General features: G+C 49.8%; 1 protein-coding gene across 4 annotated transcripts; it reads right to left on the bottom strand.

Annotated features, from left to right (window-relative positions):
* Window positions 1–570: 570 nt before the first annotated feature.
* ATP4A (ATPase H+/K+ transporting subunit alpha) lies at window positions 571–19794 on the bottom strand. 4 transcript variants are annotated; one of them, XM_045185598.3, is made up of 22 exons: window positions 19576–19786; window positions 13159–13299; window positions 13012–13071; window positions 12380–12583; window positions 11131–11244; window positions 10639–10891; window positions 10135–10403; window positions 9314–9512; window positions 8837–8946; window positions 8623–8757; window positions 8055–8247; window positions 7137–7312; window positions 5876–6012; window positions 5638–5788; window positions 5384–5552; window positions 5138–5292; window positions 3787–3910; window positions 3195–3340; window positions 1801–1934; window positions 1307–1408; window positions 1125–1216; window positions 571–943 (listed from the first exon to the last, which is right to left on the bottom strand). In XM_045185598.3, exons 1-22 carry the CDS (start codon window positions 19684–19686, stop codon window positions 915–917), a joined length of 3204 nt encoding a protein of 1067 aa, XP_045041533.2. In that variant the 5' UTR covers window positions 19687–19786; the 3' UTR covers window positions 571–914. The 4 variants fall into 4 exon arrangements, with proteins under 4 accessions (XP_045041533.2, XP_024433316.2, XP_045041535.2 ...); XM_024577548.3 differs by lacking the exon at window positions 19576–19786 and adding an exon at window positions 13391–13518; XM_045185600.2 differs by lacking the exon at window positions 12380–12583 and having other exon boundaries at window positions 19576–19794.
* Window positions 19795–21685: the final 1891 nt, after the last annotated feature.

Below are 21685 nucleotides of genomic sequence, written 5' to 3'. Positions count from 1 at the left end.
AAGGGGACCAGGAAAAGGTGTGGCCAGAGGGAGGTGGAGGGCCCAGGGACAGGGGATTTTCTGGCAATTGGAAGCTTGAAGTGAGAGAGTGTAAGGAACAGCCTGTGAATTTAACCTCCAAGAGTTGGTTGGGATGCCCATCGCAGCAGCAGAGGAGTGAACAAGTGGAATCAGAATGGAGACACCTGTTAAGTGTAGGCGGAGGGGGCTGCCTGAGGTGGAAAAGATTTTGATATCCTGTGTCAAGGATGCTCCCCAGAGGGAGGATGGGTGCTGAGAACAGCGAGAGCCCAGAAGCAGTGTTCGGGTTAGTGGGTGGTTAAAGTAGTGCTCTGAAGGGTGCCTGTGGTCACATCCACCTTGCCTTTAAATGCTGTAACCCTAGGCAAAGAAATGGGAATTCATTTCCCCAAGGAAGGGTCACTGAGTACCTACTATGTGCCAGACTGTGTTTTAGAAACTGGTGATAAGGCCCTGAACAAATAACCCCTAAGTTGAAGGATCGTGTGACCAAAGGGACTCATGAAAACCACTTAAGATGGTGCCGCACTGAATTAAAAAACTGTCACTGTGAACTGGTTTATTACTATTATGCAGACACGTGTGTTCTCTTTAAAGAAGAGCCCCCAGGTACCCTACCTCACAGGAGCTGCTAGCTCCTATTCCCCACCACACCCTCCCCTCCTCAGAGGACTGGGCCTAGGGACTGCTTCTCCAGGAAGTTGGGCCCCTTGAGGATAGGGAAGGGGAGTAGGGAGGATCCTTCCAAGTTTGGGGTGCCATGGGCTACAGGAGCAGGCACAGGTCAGGCTAGGACTCTTGATTGCTGAGATGTTTTGGTCCAGACAGCCCCATGAGTCTTGACCCCACCTGGCTGTGGTGGAGGCAGGGATAACACTAAGGCAGCTGTCCCTCTAATAGTAGAGTTCCTGGTCCCACCAGCCTTGAAGAGAGAAAGCAAAGAATCAGTGCTGGGGGCATGAGGGTCAGGGTGTGGGGCCAGGGGCTCAGAGGTTATGGCAGTTTGATTTGGAGGTCAAGTGTTGAAGATCAAAGGTCAGGACAGCTGCTCTGAAAACATTTCAGCGCTCCCCCACCCCCGGGTCACCAGTTTCCACACTCACTCCCTGGACAACAGCGAACTCCAAGTTTCCGGAGCTCATCATAGACAAAGATGAGGAGGCCAAAGGGGATGGGGACCAACCACCACTGGAATCTGAAGGCACAGGAGATGGCAAGGTGAAGGCTATCCCTAGGACTGTGTCCCACATGCCCATCCCTCTACTCACACCTCATGACCCCTCACCGAATGGGCATGAAGTTGAAAATGTTGGGCATTCCAGGGCAGTAGCACAGGAAGCAGCCGATGCAGACCTGAAACACGATGGAAATCACCAGAATCTTGTTCCTGCAGGTGGGACAGGGTTGGACATGCCAAGCTCAGGATAAAGACAGCCATCAGGAATTTGGGGCCAGATAGAAATAAGGTACTGGGTCAGAGGAGATCAGATTTCATTAGCAGCAGGGAGATGTTCTAAACTTTTAAACCAGAGTCGCCTGTACCTCTGCAGCAGTGGATGCTGGCCCTGTCAGCATCACCCCTTTAGCTGATGAAACATGGAAGGGCCAGTTGAGAGGCACACGGTGGGAGATACTGACCAGCTATGATAAGGAATGTTAGCACCTGGCACCGGCACATCTGCATATTCAGTGCTGGTTTTGCTGCAGTAAGCCCTGGTCAGGACCTGATGGAAGTGGGGACTAAAGCTTGAGGGCAGGGCTGGGGGTGCAGCTGGACACCTGAAGAATCCCTGCTGGAAGGCAGAGAGGCGGCGTGTCTTGCGAATAAGAACATCGGCAATCTGGCACATCTCGATACTGATGAAGAACACAGTGTAGCAGGTGTACTGCTGATACAGGCGCTGCCCAAATGTCTGTGAGCCAGAAGAAACACAAGCAGCCTGAGCCCAGATGGAGAGCCTCTGCAGCCAGCTAGGCACTCAGAGCATGGAGCCAGGAACCCTTAAAAGCTCTTTCCCCTACATCAGAGTCTAGGTGGGGAAAAGGAGAAGTGCAGGATCTGCTAGTGTGAGGCCCAGAAACCTTGGTGAGGCAGAGCCAGGATGTCAGTGTGTAGATAGACGACAGGTCAGGCCAATTGCTTTCATAATGAAAAAACAGAATTTCCTGTGCACCCAAAAGGAATCTGGGAAAAATGAGTTGGACTCCCAATGCAGGATTTACAAAGTCCAGTGACTCCAGGACCCAGGCAAAAATAAGTGAAGTGGGCCAGATGGGCACGTGGGGAACAGGGCACTGAAGGTGGCAGTCACTATTAAGTCCATTTCTTCAATATAACTATCTTCAATACCAGCTAATTGTGTAAGGAACATTTCCTAGGCTCCATATACAAGTGTTTCACATATATTATCTCATTTAATCCAATACCCCTATGAGGTAATTAGTGGCACCCAAACTTCAGTGTGCATCAGAACCCCAGAAGGACTAGTTAAAATAGAGATTCCAGGCTCCACCCCCAGTGTTTCTGACCCCAGTGGTATGGGGTGGGGACTGAGAATTTGCATTTCAAATAAGTTTCCATGTGGTGCTGATGCTGCTGGTCTGGGGGCCACAGTGAACATCATTGAGGTATAGACATCAATGTCCTCTCCACTTTAGATGTGAGAAAGCTGGGGCACAGTGAGGCAAAAGAACTTGCCCAGGGTTACACAGCAGTTAGGGTCAATAGCATACCATGAATCCAAGGCAGTCTGGCTCCAAGGTCGACATTTATAATCACAACAATAAATGTTTAAAGGGATCTGTAACTCTACAGGGCAAGCTAAGCACACCTACCAACCAGGTCTGGCCTCTCTCTGCTCCAAACCTTCATTAAAGTCAACCACAAATGCATACTTGTATACTCTGTGTTAGTGATGCAGGGAAAATAACAGAATAGGGGCTTGGTTTCACACCTGAGATGATATGTTACTGTCAGGGCAGGGAGAGGACCCATCTGCAGCTGGGATCATTAGAAGCAGGAGTTTGGAGCTTGATACAGTAATCGAAAAAGGCCCTTTACCCCAGAACTGGCAGTGGAGTCTAGGTGTCTAGGATTCTGTAGCTGAGTTCAGTCACACATTTTACAAACACCAGACAGGTGGCATGGGAAATGAGGGAGTCATGGGACTCACCCACTCCTGGCCATAGCTGTCCTGCAGATCTTGTAGATGGTGGTTTTCCCATTGCGGCCGCAGTCCCACACACAGCAGTGGGAACCAACCCTCCTGGGCCATGGCTGTGAAGTAGTCAGTGAAGCCAGCAAATGACTGGATGGCACCTGAGAGAAGCAGGGAAACAAGAGATGGAACACAGAGAGAAAGGGACACAAAAAACAGATACACAGAGTCAGAAATATAGAGACAGGGACATATGCAGTGACAGATATGGAGACACAGACACAGAGAGAGAAGGGCCCCAAGAGAGATTGATAAGAACACAAAAGACAGGGCACAGAGAGTGACAGAGACATCTGGAGAACTCAAAAAATGACAACAGAAGGCAACAACCCAGAGACAGGATCATAGAGAACAGGGCCAGAGATGGAAAAGGGATACAGAGGACCATAGAGATCATTATGTACAGATAAAGACTCAGAATGACAGGGACCCAGGATCAAATGCAGAGATCAAGATCCAGAACAAGACAGAGCCACAGGTAGAGACCCCAAGGCAGGTGAGCAGCCTTGCAGGAGAGCTCAGGCTTCCCCGCCCCATGGGCACTCACCGATCTGGAAGTAGGAGTAGGCAGCCAGGGGTTCATTAACCAATCGGTCACGCTTTGGGTTCCGTGGACGCAGATGCATGATGTCATTCTCAGCCTTCTCATATGCCAGGGACACAGATGGGAACTGGCCAGGAGCAGGAAGAACCTGGGTTAAGAGTTTGCCTGGGCTCCTGTCCCCTACTCTCTAGAGCTCTCCTCCCCACTGCTAGTGGGGAGGGATAGAACTGAGGTTAGGAGGCAGGACCAGCAGTGACCACACCTGCCTGGACAACTTGGATCCAGCTGGCCCCTATCAAGAGTGTTGGCATGTCTATTCTACATCTGTGTGCACATCTGTCCTGGTATCCATCTCCATCAGAACATCTGTATTTATCTACTCTCTTGCATGTTCTCTCCCTATCTCTGTCTCTGTCTCCTCCCTTGCTTCTGCCTCTTCCTTCTCTTCCTCCTCCTCTCTCTATTTTTGCTCTGGGGTACTCTGGTCTTGGCCCCTCTTTCTCTCCCTTTGTTTCTTTGTTCTTGTCCCTGGTCTCTTTCTCTGTGACTGTGTCTCTGCTTTTGTGTCTCTCTGTTTCTTCTTCTATGCCTGTCACTATCTCTGTTTCTCTGTATCCATTCTGTCTTTCTGTATTCTCCTCTTAACCCCACCCTATATATGTGTGACTACAGAGTGGCAGTAGAATGTACTGATCAAGAACACAGGCTCTCAGGCATCTGACTGTGTGGCCTCAAATTCCCACTGTGCCGCTTATGAGCTGTGTAACCTGGGGCAAGCTACTCAACTTATCTATGCCTCAATGAGCTCATCAGTAAGATGAAGGTGATAAATAAAACTCATGACATAGAGTCACTATGAGGACAAAATTAAGTAAATTAATGTGTGCCTGGCCCAGACTAGGCACTGTGTAGTTGTTGAATAAACACGTCAACATGGGCAGCATCTGGCTACATTTGTGGCTATATCTGTGACTCTTTCCCATCTGTCTGCCTTAGGATCTATCTGATGCTATTTTTTGTCCATACCTGTTGAGCAACATCTATCTGTGATCCAAGTTTATCCAGACATCTGTATCTGTTAATACATTTGTTTATCTGAGTGTTCATATCTGAGTCCATGTGTGTCCATGGGTTTTGGCCATGCCTACCCAAGTGTCCACCTTTGTGTCCGTGTCCACAGTTCTGCCTGTGTCTATCTGCCTGCCTGCCTGTGTCTCCATATCTGGCTGTGGTATATACACCTTATTTGTGTTGATCTGTGTCCAAGAATGTCCATGGTGGTCTCTGCCCATCCTGTCTATGGGCACACATCTATGGGCATGTGTGGGTGGGGGCACTGGGGCTGTAGACTCACAATGTCAGTGCAAAGTTCTATGAAGAGGATGGTGATGCACCCAAGGGGCAAGGGCACACTGACAGTGATGTAAATAAGATACGGTGTCAGTTCAGGGATGTTCTTGGTCAATGTGTAGGCGATGGACTTCTTCAGGTTGTCAAAGATCAGTCGGCCTATGGGAGTACAGCAGACACCTCAGTCTCCTCACAGCCCACTTCCTCCTGTGCCCACACTGCCTGCCCCTATCTCTGACCCAGCCCAGACCCTGCTCCACGCCCGTCACAATGGAAGCAAAGTTGTCATCTAGAAGGATCATGTCGGCTGCATTTTTGGCAGCATCCGAGCCAGCAATGCCCATGGCCACACCAATGTCTGCCTTCTTCAGGGCTGGAGAGTCATTCACACCATCCCCTGTCACAGCCACAATTGCACCCTGCAGGGAATGGGCAGGTGGTCAGTGAAAGGCCATCCCAGGGCCATCCCAGCCCATCTGCCCACCTTCATCTTCAGGGTCACACCAGTCGCTGGCAGCTCTCCACAATCACTAGCTTCTGCTGGGGACTGGTGCGAGCAAACACCATCTCAGGGTGGGTGCGCAGCACCTCAACCAGCTCCGATGGGTCCATGTCCTTCAGCTGCATGCCATTGATCACACAGGCACGGGCATCCCTGGGGAGGAAGATGAGAGGGCATCACTGGGGCCTTGATCTGCTTAGGTTGTGGAAAGAACCATGGGGACAGCTGAAGAGGACTTACTGCCGATTAACCTGGTCCACAGGCACACGGAGACGGTCAGCAATGTCCTCCACTGTCTCACTGCCTTCCGAGATGATGCCCACACTGGCCGCAATGGCCTTGGCCGTTATGGGGTGATCACCTGTCACCATGATCACCTGTGCAGAGGACCAGCAGATCCTTGACCCCTTCAGATCAGCCCAATCTCCCTGTCTTCCCTTGTGATACATGCATTCATTTAATCAACCAATTGTGACCACTGGCTGTATGCCTGAGAAATAGCAGGGACAAAGAAAAAAATTCCTGTTCTCATGGAGGTGACATTCTGATGTGGGAGGCAGAACAAGCTTTAAATTAGAAATGAATGACATAGCATGTTAGAAGGAGGGGGGAAAATTAAACTGAGTAAAGGGAATGGCAAGTATTAGATTAAAAAAAGTAGTGGTTCAATTTTAAGTGTGTCCAGGGAAAGTCTTGTCAAGAAGGTGACATTTGAGTGGACACTTGAAAGAGGTGAAAGTTGGCCACATGGAAATCTGGCGGAAGAGTATTCCTGGCAGAGGGAACAATCAATGCAAAATGAGAGAGGAGACAACATGCCTGAACTGTTGGAGGAACGGCAGGAGGGACAACAGGACTGGAGAGGAGCAAATAAGAGGTAAGAGGACTGAGTAATTAGCTTAGAAAGATAATACTGGCCAGATCTTATAGGGTCTTACAGACTATAGGAAAGATTTGGGCGATGCTTGCTTAGCATTGGCTCCCCCACCCTTGATTTGTCTTTGGAGAACCACTTGTCCCCTCAGCTTGAAGTTGAGGTCCTGGCCAAGATTGGGCAGGTAAACCCAGACCTGGACAAAGAAGGTATTTCATCCCCTAAACACAGTGACTGATTCAGGGATAAACTTGTGATCCAATCTAGTGCAACTGCAAAAGAGGTACTCTTTTTGTGGATGCCTAAACAGGTAAGTTGGAGTTGCTGGGGGACAGGGGGGAGGGGCAGAGGTGGTCACCTCTATCTACCAAAATGGAGAGACTACTTGAGAATAAAGCCAGCAGACAGAAAAGCAGAGCTGGCACAGGAAGAAGGGCAAATTCATAATAACACTGAACACTTGGATCCAGCTGTATCTGAAGCTTCATTCCCAGGAACTTTTTAGTTTCATGAACCAACATATTCCATTTTTGGTTCAAGCTAATTTCAAATATCACAGGGTTCCTCATCCCCAAATACTCCCATCGTCTGTTCTTGCCCCACCTGGTCCTTTCCCAAGTGGCATACCCGGATGCCTGCTGTGCGGCACTTGAGCACAGCATCGGGGACAGTGGCTCGGGGTGGGTCTATCATGGATACAAGTCCCGCAAAGCACAGGCCACTAGTTGGAAAGTTCATGGCCTCCACGTCGAAGGCATAGCCAGGTGGGTATTCTTTCTCACTCAGGTAGAGCTGGCAGAAGCCTGATAAGAAAACAGGAAAGTCAGAGAGGAGCCCTGGGTGGACCCTTTGCTAGCAAGGCTAGGTGGTGAGCAAAATAACCAGGCCTCTTGTACCAAGCATCCATGGATGCCTGACCCTGTGCTGAATCCTTAATTCACATTATCTGAATCCATCCTCACATCCACTCTATGAGCCTACTAATATCTTCACCTTGCAGATGAAGCTTAGAGAGGGGAAAATTCTTGTCAGTGGTCACACAGCAAGTAAAATGAAAACTCCAGAACTGGACCACAGGTCTGTGACTGCCAGAGTTGAGACAGGGGTTAGGGAGGTTTAAGGAGTCAGGACAAAATTGGGGGAGGTCAGAGGTCAGGGCAAGGATTAGGGACCGTCTTGAGGTGAGGCAGGGATTGGGAAAGGTCAAAGGGTTGTGAGGAGGACTCTAAAAGGTGAAGGTGAAAGCAAATGCCGGTCAACATTTGGGCAAGAGCTGGGAAAACCAGGGTCAGTTCAGGTCAGGATAGGGAAGGTCCAGGTGAGGACGGGTCTAGAGAGGCTGGGTCAAGATAGGAATTGAGGATAGACAGGAGTCAGGAGTGAGATAGGGAAAAATGAAGGCGAATGTGTAGACTGGGGCAGGCCAGCTGTCAGCCAGGGGTGGGAAAAGACAGGGTCAGGGCTGTCCCCGGAAGATTGGCCTCAGCCTGTGCTAGCTCCTCCTTGCATCTCTGTTTACCCCCTACCCCGCCTTGAGGGTCTCACCCAGCACGCGTTCACCCAGGCCTCCCAGGCTGAGGTACGCGGTCTGGAAGGCCTCACGCCATTGCTCGTCCAGCGGCAGCTCCTGGCCCTTGATGAGGATGGAGCTACAGCGCTCCAGCACACGCTCGGGGGCACCCTTCATCACCAGCATGTGCCGCGGGTCCCGCGGGTCCTCCAGTGTGTGGATGGACAGCTGTGGGTGAGGTCAAGGGGGGAGGGGACGAAGCTGATGGCGCAGGGGCGCTGCCAGGAAGAGCCTTGAGAGGGTAAGGTGGGCACGTCCTCTCTAGAGGCCCAGGCTTGGGACAGGGCTGTATTGCAGTTAGGGGCCTGGGCGTGGGGAATGGACTTAATTAGCGCCAGAGCTGGGCTGGCGGGATTTGGATTGCGACCTACAGCCATGGAAGGCCTGACAGCTGAGAGCAAGCTAAGGGGACGTGGGTGAGACAGGAGACTAGTGAGAGGGAGGAACCCCCGCTATAGGCCAGCCTAGAATGCGGCCCACAGTCGGCCAGGTTTGCTGTGGGCTGGAGTGAGCCTTGGGCCGCTGGCCCTGGCGGGCTCAGACCTGGAACTTGTTGGTGGAGTTGAAAGGGATCTCGCAGACTTTGGGGAAGCGCTCGCGGTAGCCCATAGCATTGCCCAACGTCAGCTCCGAGAATTTTAGCAGCGCCGTCTCAGATGCGTCCCCGATTACGATGCGCTGTGAATGGGGACCCGTGTCAGGTGTGAGCCGTACTGCTCCAGGCTCCTGGTGTACCCCGAGAGCCCCGGGCTCTCACCTTTGGCACAGGAACCGTGTCCTGGCCCGACTTGAAGGCCGCGCGGTTGCACAGGGTGAGCACTCTGCACAGCGCTCGCCAGGTCTCCGAGGATTGGTCAAACGTCTGCCCTGAAGGACAGACGTCCAGGCTGGGTTCGCGAGGGGACTACACGCGGCACCAGACTCAGAGCGGTGGCGCTCCCACATCGGAACCGAGTCCTCCTGTTACTGTGGACAGGATTCCCTCCCTGACCTGTGTGGGACCCAACCGCATCCTTTATACTCCTGGACCAAGCCTTCTCTCCAGACCTAGTATGGAGTCTCATAGGAGACTCCGTACCAAGCCCCTTCACAGACCTGGACCCATCTGGATGGAGTTCCTCTCCATTAATCCAAAGCCCTCCCCAGGTTCCCTTCAGTAAGCTCAGGGCTCCCATCTAAGCCTCCACCGTCTACCAGAGCCTGCCCGAGCCCCTGTCTCCTTCTGCTCCCAAACCTGACTGATCTTCCGTGGTGTCAGCTGAGTGGATGTGATTGTCAAACCACAGATGGGACACAGTCATGCGATTCTGAGTGAGGGTCCCCGTCTTGTCAGAGCAGATCACTGATGTGGAGCCCAGTGTCTCCACTGCTTCCAGATTCTTGACTACACAGTTCTTGCTGGCCAGCCTCTTGGCTGTCAGTGACAGGCAGACCTGGGGGAAGGGTGAGAAAAGCCACAGGGGACCCATCCTTGCTTCTAGTCCCACTTCCGTTCTCTCAGCATTGAGGATCCTTCACCCCAGCCACAGTACTGAGTATGCAGCATTTCTTTTCAAAACCCAGGCTTTTTCTTGCCTCCATGCTTTTGTCCAGGCTGTGCTTTCTACTTGGATGCCTCCCCAATTTGCCCAAATAAACATAGCCAGGCCCCTCTGTAAGCTGCCTTAGCGGAGGTTCTGTAAGTTCTCTTATCAACACAATGAAAATAAGAAAACAAACATTCCCTCAGCTTCCTCTGAACTGACTGTTGAAGGCAGTCCACACCCTCAAGCTTCAGCCTCCTTTAGTCAGGGACCCTGCCTATCCATCTCTGAGTCCTCAGCATGTGGCACAGGACATGACCCAAGGTAGCCTCAGTGAATGTTTGCTGAGTGGATGGATAGGGGTAGAGATGAGGGGTGGGAGGGAAAGATGGATGATTTGAAGGTGGGTGGGAGGATGAGAGGTGAATGGATGGAGGGACACACAGGAAGAGGGTGGAGGGAAGCCTGGATGAATGGATAGGTAGACAGCCCTGTCAGCTCTCCGCATCTCTCTTCTGCCTCCACAACTCACCGTGACAGTGGCCAGCAGCCCCTCAGGCACATAGGCTACCACAATGGCCATGAAGAAGACCATGGCCCGCAGGAAAGTGTAGCCAATGCACATGGCCACCACAAAAAATGTGGCACCAAAGAGGATGGCCAGGCCTGCGATGATGTCCACGAAATGTTCAATCTCGATAGCAATGGGTGTTTTCTCATTTTCTACTCCAGATGCCAGTGATGCAATGCGCCCAATGATGGTGCGGTCACCCGTGTTCACCACCAGCCCCTGTGCTGTGCCTGCAGTGGGGCCAAAAGGGTGACTCAGAACTGGGAGGGCAGCAGTGGGGTGTGCACAGCAGTGTGAACTGAAGGAAGAGGGTAGCAATAATGGGAGCTAGAAAAGTAGTATGACCTAAAGAGGTGTCAGTCATGTGAAATGGGAGGCAGTGTGTCTCAGAATGTAGCAAAAGAGGGGCAATGGAGGCAGTGATGGGGAGTGTCAGCTGGGCAGGTAGGCAAGGGCCTCACAGACCCTCAAGGCACATGGTGGAGAAGAAGGCGATGTTGCGGGTCTCCAGTGGGCTCTCGTGTGTACATTCGGGGGAGCGGGTCTGTGGCTCAGACTCTCCAGTCAGAGAGGAGTTGTCCACCTTGCAGCCCTGGGCCTGGAGGATGCGGATGTCAGCTGGCACTCGATCACCACCTTTCATCTCCACTAGATCGCCAACCACAAGCTGATCTGCATTGATCTGGAACTTGTCCCCATCTCGGATCACGGTTGCTTGCTATAGGGCAGGGGAAATTGAGTTGTAGCAGGCAGCAGATGGGGATGGAATTTGCTGAGTGAAATAGGGATGTGGGGAGATGAACAAGGGGACGAACTGAGGACCTATGGGGAGAGATGGAGGCCAAGGACAAAGGGCAAGCTGGGCCTCTTGGGAGGGGGCCACACAGATGCCAGGGGCCTGCCTGAGCTATGTGGAGTCTCTGGAATCTGAAGTGGTGGGAGGCTGGGGGAACCCACCTGGGGCACAAGATTCTTGAAGCTAGCAATGATGTTGGTGCTCTTAAATTCCTGATAGTAACCAAAGCAGCCGGTGACCACAACCACAGCAATGAGGGCCAGTGCCAGGTATAGCTAGGGGAGGAAAAGTAAGGACTGGCTTATGAGTAAGAGCTGGAAGCTCCCTGTACAAGACCTCCTGTCTGCTCCCTGGTCCTCTGGTGTTCTTGTGGTCACTTCCACCATGGTTCCCCACTCTACTAGGAAGCCTCATGCACTATTCCCTGTGGCTTTCATCTCCTACCCTCATATTCTTCATATCTCATATTTAACTGCCCTCATATTGTCAATGTCTTGTGTCCCTGTATAGCATGTTCTCTGGCTCCTAGGTCTCCCATGTCCCCATATCCAATGATCTGTGCCCCATGTCACCATGCACCTTGGTAGTATGTGTTCCCTTTTCCTGTGTCCTTCAAGCCTTGCATTCTGCATGTCCACTGCCACTTGTCTCTTCATGCTTCATATTCTGTCTTTATAATCTGCCTGCCACCCTCTGTGTCCTCTATACCCAATAGTTCCTGTGCCCTCATGTCCCCATTTCCATGTGTGTATGCTGTTGACCTTATGCTTCATATTCTGTGAACTCCACAATCAGTGTCTCAGGTTCCAAATTCCAAGTCCCTATGTCCAGTGTCTTTCAAGTCTATGTACTTCTGAGTCCCCATCCTATGTCACATTCAGTGTCACATTTCCCCAAGTCTCCATGTCTCTTGTTCTGACCCCTGTCATATATCTAATGTCCTCCTGTCCTGCATCTTGATATTCTCTCTGTCTCTGTGCTTCCATGTTTAATGTCTTATGTCTCTCCATGTACTGTATCCTGAGTCTTGTGTCCCTAGTCTTGTGTCCCTTATGTCCCTATGCCCTTGTGCCCCATGTCTGAGTCCCAATGTCCCCTGTGCCCTCTGTCCTTGATCTGTCGCATGTTCTGTTTCCCAAGTCCCTTATCTTAAGTATTGCATTTCTTTGTCCTTGTATCCCTGCCTATGTCCTCTATACCTGAGACACATTCTCCACTGTGTCTCCTGTAACCTTGGGTCTGTTCCACACCCAAATGCCCTTCATCCCCTCCATGATCATGTCTTCAAACTGCATTTCTGTGTCTCTATATCCCCACCCTATGTCCCTGGTGCCCTAAGTTCCATGCTTCATGTTGTCTGTCCTCTGGGTTCCTGTGTTCAGTGTCTATCCCCCAGCATCTTCCACTCACATTGTCATCAGTGGTGAGGTCACCCTCGCTGGCCTGGATGCCAAAGGCAATGAGGCAGATGGCAGCAGCTACCCACATGAGGCATTGCAGACCACCTGCCAGCTGCCGTGCGAATTTGACGTACTCTGGGGTACCTTTTGGTGGTCGCAGCGCATTAGGCCCATCCCGCATCAGTAGCTCTGTGGCCAATCTGGCAGACAGGCCCTGGGGACAGGGTGGGGTGGGGTGGCAGTGGCTGCTAAGGGCTTTCCTCTCCCCATACACTCTTCAGGGGCTGGCTCTTCTGTCTCTCCTTCCCGTTTCCCTCTCTCTGTTCCCCTCATCTGCTTTGCACCTCTTCATTTCTTTCCCCATCTTTGTCTCTGTTCCTTTCCCCTTCCACCCTTCATGTAACTCTTTGTGTCTCTCCCCTCGCTCCTCTTTCTGTCTCTGTCTTCCTGTTGTCTTTGCTCCTGTTTCTCTTTCTTGCCCATCTCTCTGCCTCTCTCTCTGTCTCTGCTTGTTTTGTCTCCTCTCTCTCTCTCTCTCTCTCCCTTTCTCACCAATGCATTTTTCCCTTTTTTCTCCCTCTCTCTCTCCTTCTCCACCTTTCCCGTTCTCTGCACCCACTCCTCCCTCTGCCCCCAGCTCACCTTGGTTGCACTGGTCTGGTATTTCTGCTCCAGCTCTGCCACTGACAGCTGGTGGTCATTCTGTATAGTGAGGGCAGGACATTCGCTGTCCACCTCTCACTGGCCCCCACCCCAGTCCCCAACCCAGCCCTTCAGGTCCATGCTTACAATCTCCATCTCCTTCTTCATGTTCTCCAGCTTCTCCTTTTTCTTGCCCCCTCCACTACCTGCCTTCTTCTTGCTCAGCTTGGCTGCCATGTCTCCACCAGGGCCAGGACCCAGCTCTACTGAGTACAACTCGTAATTCTCCTGGGAACAGGGGAGAGGAGAGGCATCAGATCCCAGCAGAACCCCTGCCTCCAATCCCCACCCCCAACCCCTGGCCTCAGGCCCCACTCACTGCCTTCCCCATGGTTCCCAGTGCAGCCACCCTCCCTTGCCAAGACAGATCCTGGGTCTGGACCAGCCCTGATATACCCAGGGAGGGAGGAGGTGTGGCAGGACTGGCCTGATTACAGCTGATTACAGGGCTCCTTGGGGTAACCTCTAGGCCTGGGCAGCTCAGGCATTCCTTATTGGGCTGCCCAACCTGCCCAGACCCCATCGCCACCTGTGACTGAGATCAGGGAACCAGTGGGAATAACCATAGTAACAAGAAAAATAGCAAACATATGTGCCATTATGTGCCAGGCACTGTGCTGATGGCTTACATGTGGTAATTTATTTAACCTCACAACAATCCTTTGAGGTGAATACTATTCTTACCCTGCCTTATAGATCAGGAGACCGAGGGACAAAGGTGTAAAGTCCCTTGTTCATCATCTCCAAGATAGGATGTGAAAGAGTCAGAACTCAGAACCAGATAGATTGGTTGCAGAGTGTCCATTTTTAAGCCATATTGCATGTGTCAGGAAGGGGAGGGTACTCCCAATAGTCGCTATAACAGCTGTCATTCATGGAGTTGTTACTGTGTACTGGGTCTGCTCCTTGTGCTTTGTACAAATGTTTCATTAGTTCCTCATAACAGCCATGTTCCATTGTACAAATGAGGAAACTGAGGCACAAAGAGGCTAAGAACTTTGCCTAAGGTTCTAACAAGTAAGTATCAGAGACAGGATTCTAGCCCACATTGGACCTGGAGCCTGGTTCATATAAGGGATCACCAACAAAAAAAACAAAACCTCACAGCTGCAGTGCCCAAGTATGTCCAGGCACTGCATATATGTAACCTCATGGATCCTTGCAACAAACCCCTGTGAATGTAGCACCCTTATTCCCATTGTGCAGAGGGGGAAACTGAGGTTCAAAGGGGTTTGAGAAAGATTCCTAGAGTTACTCTACACTTCCAGCTGTAGCCATCACAGCTCTCAGTCATTCCGCTGTCTCCACCCCAACTTGCCAGATGGGGAAACCAAAGTGCAAAGTGGGAAAATGTGTGTCCCAGGGTCCTGGATTGATCTTGATACTTGGTGCATGGTGCCAGGCTTGAGGACTGGGGACCACCTCCCAAACCCCCTGGCGTGAATCTCTGTGGGCAGCAATGTGGGACTGGTTGAATGGTGGGTCCTTGATATCTCACGTTTGAGTCTGAGGGGTAGACATGTATCCAGGGGCAGGTGTGGGTATATACAGTAAGATAATTGCCTTGGTGATGTCCTTCTCCGAGGCAGCTCACCTGAGAAAGTCAAAGCTGTCAAGCAGTCCCAGCTCCTTCCCATACTCACCCAGCTGATTATCCCCAGCCTGCTACAGAAAACCCCAAACCAGTTGCAGGTGGGGCCACAATATGTCTACTTGCTTACTGGGATTTCATCTCTCTGGGCCGCACACGTAAAACAGCTTGTGTCACTCCCCTGCTTACAACCTTCCAGCGGCTTCCCTTTTCTCTCAGAATAAACACAATCATTCCAGCAAGATCTGGCTCCAGCTCACCTCTCCTGGCTCAGTCTCTACTATGGTTCCACTGGCACTTGGCCTCCTTGCTGTACTTTGTACAGCCTATGGTCATTCTTGCCCCAGGGCCTTTGCACTTGCAGCTTTTTTGACTGGTACTCTTCCTTAGATACCTGCATGGATGTTTCTCACCTCCAGGTCTCAGCTCAAATGTCACCTCTTCAGAGAGTCCTCACTTGTATATTGCACTCCTATCAGGCTCCATCCACTCACCCTGCTTTACTCATACTCCTTATCCCAATGTAACATTGTATTTTATTTTTATTTGGTGACAACCTTTTGCACTAGAAGGAAAACTGGGACTAGGTTATTTTTGCTGATGTCTGCATAGCACCCAGAACAGTGCCTCAGGTGCACAGTAGATCCTCCATAAACATTCCTGAATGTTGAATAGTATCCATTTCACCCAGTAGTTAGGAATGTTCATCAACAAATCTGGTGCACTGGGCAGGCCCTCAGGAAGTCTTAGTCACCGGGAACTCCTCAAGTGCCCCTCACTGTCTCCAGTCCTCCCACCCTGGCCTACCAGGCCACTACCTGCCAAAGTGTCCAGGGCCTGGGGCATATATGGGGTCATGTCTGCACAGATTAGGGAAACCCAAGACCTAGTCACAGATGCAGATACGGAGGCACTATCACTGGCAGTAGATGACTGACCTGTGATATTGTGCAGACCTTGTCAAAACTCAGAGGCTGTCCTTCTCTGGTGTCTGGCTCATTTGTTTTCTTATTTCTTAGTTTTATAATTCTATAAAATTTGTAACTCTTTATTTTAAATATGTCAAACCTACAAGTTATAGGTATAGTAAAATGACCACCTGCCTACTCTTAACCTAAACTTAATGATTTCACCACATTTGTACTAGATAGATGGATGACAGATAGATAGATATCTTTTTAACTTTTGGCTCAATCATTTGAAAGTAAATTGGGAACAGGATGCTTATCCATAAATACTCAGGCATGTGTCTCCTGTAAATAAAGACATTGTCTTCATAACCACAGTCCAATGACTAAATTCAGAAATTAATATGATATGACATTATTAATTAATCTAGAGAATTCATTTGATTTTGCCCAGTTTTCCCACTCATATCCTTTTCTTAGTCCAGGAGCCAATCCAGGATCACAATTTGCATTTATTTGTCACATCTCCTGAGTCTCCTCCAAGTTGTGACATTTTCTCAGTGTTTTCGGTCTTTTATAGCCTTGACATTTTGAAAGAGTATCAGTTATTATGCAGAATTCCCCTCAGTTAGGGTTTGCCGGCGGCTCCTCATGATAAGATTAAGGTTGTGCACTCTTGGCCAGAACATACCGTGATGCATGCACAGAGTATCTTGTCAGGACAAACCTTATTTTTGAGTCTAGAAGAAGGTGGACATTTGGAGATACCAAAAGGCTTGGAGAATGACCAGAGGGCTATTTTATGGTCTCTTTATTTTCTATTGAAGACACTATCACAGCCACACTGGCACTCAGCTGTACTGATGAGTAAAGTGATGGAAGCAGCCACTGCCTGAGCTCTAGACCTCCCCTACCTGACTACCTCAAGGGGCTGCTGGCCCAGCCCAACCAGGCTCCAGCTCCATGGCCTTGTCCATTCTGACTGGTTGATGCCCTGCCCTGTTAATGGTTAAACATTTTTACCAGCCCCTTTGATTGCACAGCCTTGCGATGCTACTCAAGTTCTGTGTCTTTTGTTGGGGTAGGGGTTGCTTGTGCATTTATTCTTTCATTGTGTGTGCCAGAAATCCTAATCTGTGTCTGAGGCTGGACACAGGCTGTTGCCCACAGGCAGGATCTGAGTAAAGCAGGGATGTGCCAACACATTTGGCACCCTGCAGTGGAGCCCTAGGTAGACTGTGCCATGCCATTTCAAGCTGACAAGGAACTCTTCACATGACCTGCGGGCAGAGGTTTCTCACCAGAATGCCGCAAATGTAACATGATCCATTTAGCACTGTACAGAAAGGTTTCTCTGAGCCTGGCACATGGATCATTGGAGGCTTTTGAGAGCAACAAACAATTTTAAAAAATCTTTTTTCCTACAATTGTGGCTTCCGGCCAAGATGGAGGCGTAGGTAGACACACTGTGCCTCCTCGCACAACCAAAAGAAGGACAACAACAATTTAAAAACAAAAAACTGTCAGGATGGGCAGGGTAGGACAAAATGGCAGCCGAACTACAACCTGGAAGAGACGGCTGACATCAAACCGGGGAACCACCAATGATAGATTGCCGCCTTGTTCAAGGAGACCAATCCCTAGCCCCCACAAAGAGAGCCAACCAGAATTTGGTGCATAAAACCCCGCCATATTCCCTGCTTGGGCGCGACTTCCCCGGCCCCACTCTACTGACCAGGGAACCTCGCCTGGTTGCGCAAACCCCAATAAAGCTCTGTACTGCCTAATTTTGTGGATGATTGGCATTTCTTCCTCGATGGAGCCTAAGAAAACCTTTCAAAAACAACCAGAACTGACAGAAAATTGAACTGTATGGAAGTCTGATAACCAAAGAGATAAAGAAGAAACATTCATCCAGGCTGGTAGGAGGGGCAGAGACAGGCAGCCAGGTGGAGAGGAGTCCCAGGAAGGTGGCGGCTGGCGGACCCAGCAACGTGGCAGATTGTGGAATGGGGCAGGCCAGGCTGCAGCTAGCAGACCCCACAAGGTGGTGGTTGCCAGACCCTGCGGGCTCACTTTCTCGCATAGATAAGCCGGGAGGAATGGCGGGGGAGCAAGGCAGACTGTGCAACCCAGGGCTCCAGTACAGGGAAATAAAGCCTCAAACCTCTGATTGAAAACACCCATGGGGGCTGAGGCGGCAGCAGGAGAAACTCCCAGCCTCACAGGAGAGTTCAATGGAGAGATCCACAGAGGTCTGGAGCATGCACAAGCCCATCCACTCAGGAATTAGCACCAGAGGGGCCCAATTTGATTGTGGGTAATGAAGGGAGTGACTGAAAACCGGCAGAGAGTAGAGCAAGTGCCATTGCTCCCTCTCAGCCCCTTCCCCACATACAGTGTCACACCCCAGCAACCAGTGTTACCCTGCCCTGGTGAACACCTAAGGCTCTGCCCCTTTATGTAACAGGTGCACCAAGACAAAAAAAATGGCCCAAATGAAAGAACAGATCAAAGCTCCAGAAATAAATCAACTAAGCGAGGAAGAGATAGCCAATCTATCAATGCACAGTTCAAAACACTGGTTATTAAGACGCTCACAGAATTGGTTGAATTTGTTCGAAAACTAGATGAAAAAATGAAGGCTATGCTAAGAGAAACAAAGGAAAATGTACAGGGAACCAATAGTGACGGGAAGGAAACCGGGACTCAAATCAACAGTGTAGACCAGAAGGAAGGAAGAAAGAAACATCCAACCAGAAAAGAATGAAGAAACAAGAATTCAAAAAAAATGAGGAGAGGCTTAGGAACTTCCAGGACATCTTTGAATGTTCCAACATCCGAATTATAGGGGTACCAGAAGGAGAAGAGGAAGAACAAAAAATTGAAAACTTATTTGAACAAATAATGAAGGAGAACTTCCCCAGTCTGGCAAAGGAAATAGACTTCTAGGAAGTCCAGGAAGCCCAGAGAGTCCCAAAGAATCTGGACCCAAGAAGGAACACACCAAGGCACATCATAATTACATTAGCCAAGATGAAACAGAAGAAGAGAATCGTAGAAGCAGCAAGAGAAAAAGAGTTACCTACAAAGGAGTTCCCATAAGTCTGTCAGCTGATTTCTCAAAAGAGACCTTACAGGCAAGAAGGGGCTGGAAAGAAGTATTCCAAGTGATGAAAGACAAGGACATACATCCAAGATTACTGTATCCAGCAAAGCTATCGTTTAGAATGGAAGGGCAGACAAAGTGCTTCTCAGATAAGGTCAAGTTAAAGGAGTTCATCATCACCAAGCCCTTATTATATGAAATGTTAAAGGGATGTATCTAAGAAAAAGAAGATAAAAATATGAATAGTAAAAATGACAGCAAGCTCACAGTTATTAACAACCACACCTAAAACAAAAACAAAAGCAAACTAAGCAAACAGCTAGAACAGGAACAGAATCACAGAAATGGAGATCACATGGAGGGTTATCAACAGGGGAGTGTGAGGGGGAGAGAGGGGGAAAGGTACAGAGAATAAGTAGCATAAATGGTAGGTAGAAAATAGACGGGGGGGGGGTAAGAGTAGTATAGGAAATGTAGAAGCCAATGAACTTATAAGTATGACCCATGGACATGAACTATGGCAGGGGGGGGGATGTGGGAGGGAGGGGGTGTGCAGGATGGAGTGGAGTGAAGGGGGGCAAATGGGACAACTGTAATAGCATAATCAATAAATATATATATATATATATATTTTTTAAAGTCTTCTTTCCTGAGAAAGAGCAGAGGACATACTATTAAACGGTGAACAGTGAATGGGTCTTAAGGGGAATTTGAACAAGTATCCCAGAATCATGTAAAACACACTCTAGGGATTCAGCCCTACTTCCCCTTTCATGTTTTAGGACTCAAAGCACCTCCCCCCACCCCACCCCAGCCCCTCTGTTTGTCAAAACTAGCATATCAAGACCTTGGTACATGCATTTCCTCTGCCTGAAACATTCACCCTGCATACTCACCATGTTCAACTGCTCCTCCTCTTTTCTGTTCTTGTTCAGATATTCCCCCCTGCAGGAAACCTTCTTGGACCATCCACCAGACTGGGTCAGGTACCACCCCCGGGCTGTCATGGACCCCAGGCTTCCCCATCCCAGCTTTGACCACTGTGATCCATAATTACTCCCTCACACTCCTGACCACTCTGGCTGTCAGTTTGGTGACATTTCATCTTCCCCCTGAACCCATGAGGACAGGATCCAGGATGTCTCTGTCCCCACTGTGCCCTGCCTTGTCCAGCCCAGGGCCAGCCCCAGCTGGCCTCAGGGAGTATTTGCTGAGTGAAAGAACTCATTGTGACGTGACTTCTGGTATGTGTTTGGTCTCTCTGATAAGATAGTGGAATTAGCAATGCCCTTCACCTCCTGGGCATGTCACCCCCCTCCCACCCCCAGGTCCCTGGGCAGGCAGGGACCTACTCCCTCCTCTTTAAGCTGGCCTAAGAGCAGGCAGAGGGTCAACAAAGTAAGGTTGAGATCTGGCCCCAGCCTGGCTAAGCTGGTAGGCTGGCATTCTATCTTCTACTCCTCTCCCACTTTTGTCCTGATATGGAAAGGTCAACCATCCTCAGAAAATTGCCAGGCTGTCCTTATCTATGATCTTAAAATTATATCCAGAATGCAACTATCTCTCCCTTTTCCTCTGTTCCCACTCTGGTACAACCTCCATCCTCTCTCTCATGGATATCACAGCTGCCTCCTCCTTGGTCTTCTGCTCTGGTCCCCATCCCCACAATCTGCTCTCCACATGCAGACAGAGGGAGCTTGGGAACCCAGAATCAGGTCAGGGCCCTGCAGGCTCAGAGCTCTACCCAGCTGTCCCTCACTCCTGGTAAAAGCAAAGTCCCCACATTGTTGCCTGAGCCCTTAGTGATCTGCCCTGTTGCCTCCCTGACCTCACTTCCCATCCTTTACCTGACCCATTCCACTCTAGCCACTCTGGCTCCCTGCTCCCTCAAACACAGCAAACAGCTTCCTGGTCTTTTTATTTGCTGTTTCCTCTCCTTGGAATGTTCTTCTCCCAGATATCTTCATGGCTTCCTCTCTCCCTCCATCAGGTCTTTACACAAATGTTGCCTTCCTGGTCAGACCTCCTTGACTAACCATAGCCTGCTGTCTCCCACCAGCCCTCCCCATCTCCATTACCTTCTTCACTTCCCCCCGCATAGTGTAACCAAACAAAAGAGGGCAGGCTGTCTGCCACAACTAAAGCCAAACATGAGAGGCAGGTGCTGGTGCAAAAGGAGAGAGGTTTTATTCAGGTGCTGGGCAGCCTGGGAGAATGGTGGACTGCCTTCTCAAAGACTATTTCATCTTCCTGCTCAAGCCCAAATTTCTTACAGGGAATAGGAGGGGAGGACTTCCCTCCCCATTACCTTTCTGATTTTGGTGTTCTCTGGGCCCTATCCATTCATATTTCTAGATTTTGGTGCTGGGGCCCTATCCATTCATGTTTCTAGCTTTTGACATGCTCAGCATAAAAGAACCTCCCCCTGCTGCCATATTGTCCAATGGGAGAGACTCCCTGGTGCTCCTATTGACTGTCTACCCATAACAATAGCACTTACCACCCTCTGGCATACTATATATGTTTTCTCATTGGGTTGCTTCTGTATTTTCTGAATCCCTAATAAAATATGAACTTTATGAGGACAGGGATTTTATATGATTTCTTGTTTGTTTGGGGGGTTTTATTTTTGTTTTTTTGACTGATGTGTCCCTAGACCTAAAATGGCAAATAGTAGATACTTAATAAACTTATTGACTGAATAAATCTCAGGGCCTCTGGGACACTCGATAGCATACAGCAGCTGTTGTGGCCATAAATACTAACACGGATACCTTGTCCTGCCTTGGAGTAATGTTCTTTGTCCCACACACCCCAAAATAGAGGAACAGACACAATGACAGGAAAGTGATGATGACGGCTAACACTCATTAGGACTCCCTGTGCTCAGCCCTGTCTTCCGCACTTCAGATGCATGAGCACATTTCATCCTCACAATAATCTCATGATAAAGTACTGTTTTTTTCTTTCTTTTATTTTTAATTTTTATTGTTGACACTATTCATT

The sequence above is a fragment of the Desmodus rotundus genome, chromosome 12 (assembly GCF_022682495.2).
Source record: "Desmodus rotundus isolate HL8 chromosome 12, HLdesRot8A.1, whole genome shotgun sequence".
NCBI classification, from domain to species: domain Eukaryota; kingdom Metazoa; phylum Chordata; class Mammalia; order Chiroptera; family Phyllostomidae; genus Desmodus; species Desmodus rotundus.
This window is presented reverse-complemented; position numbering and strand designations above follow the sequence as displayed.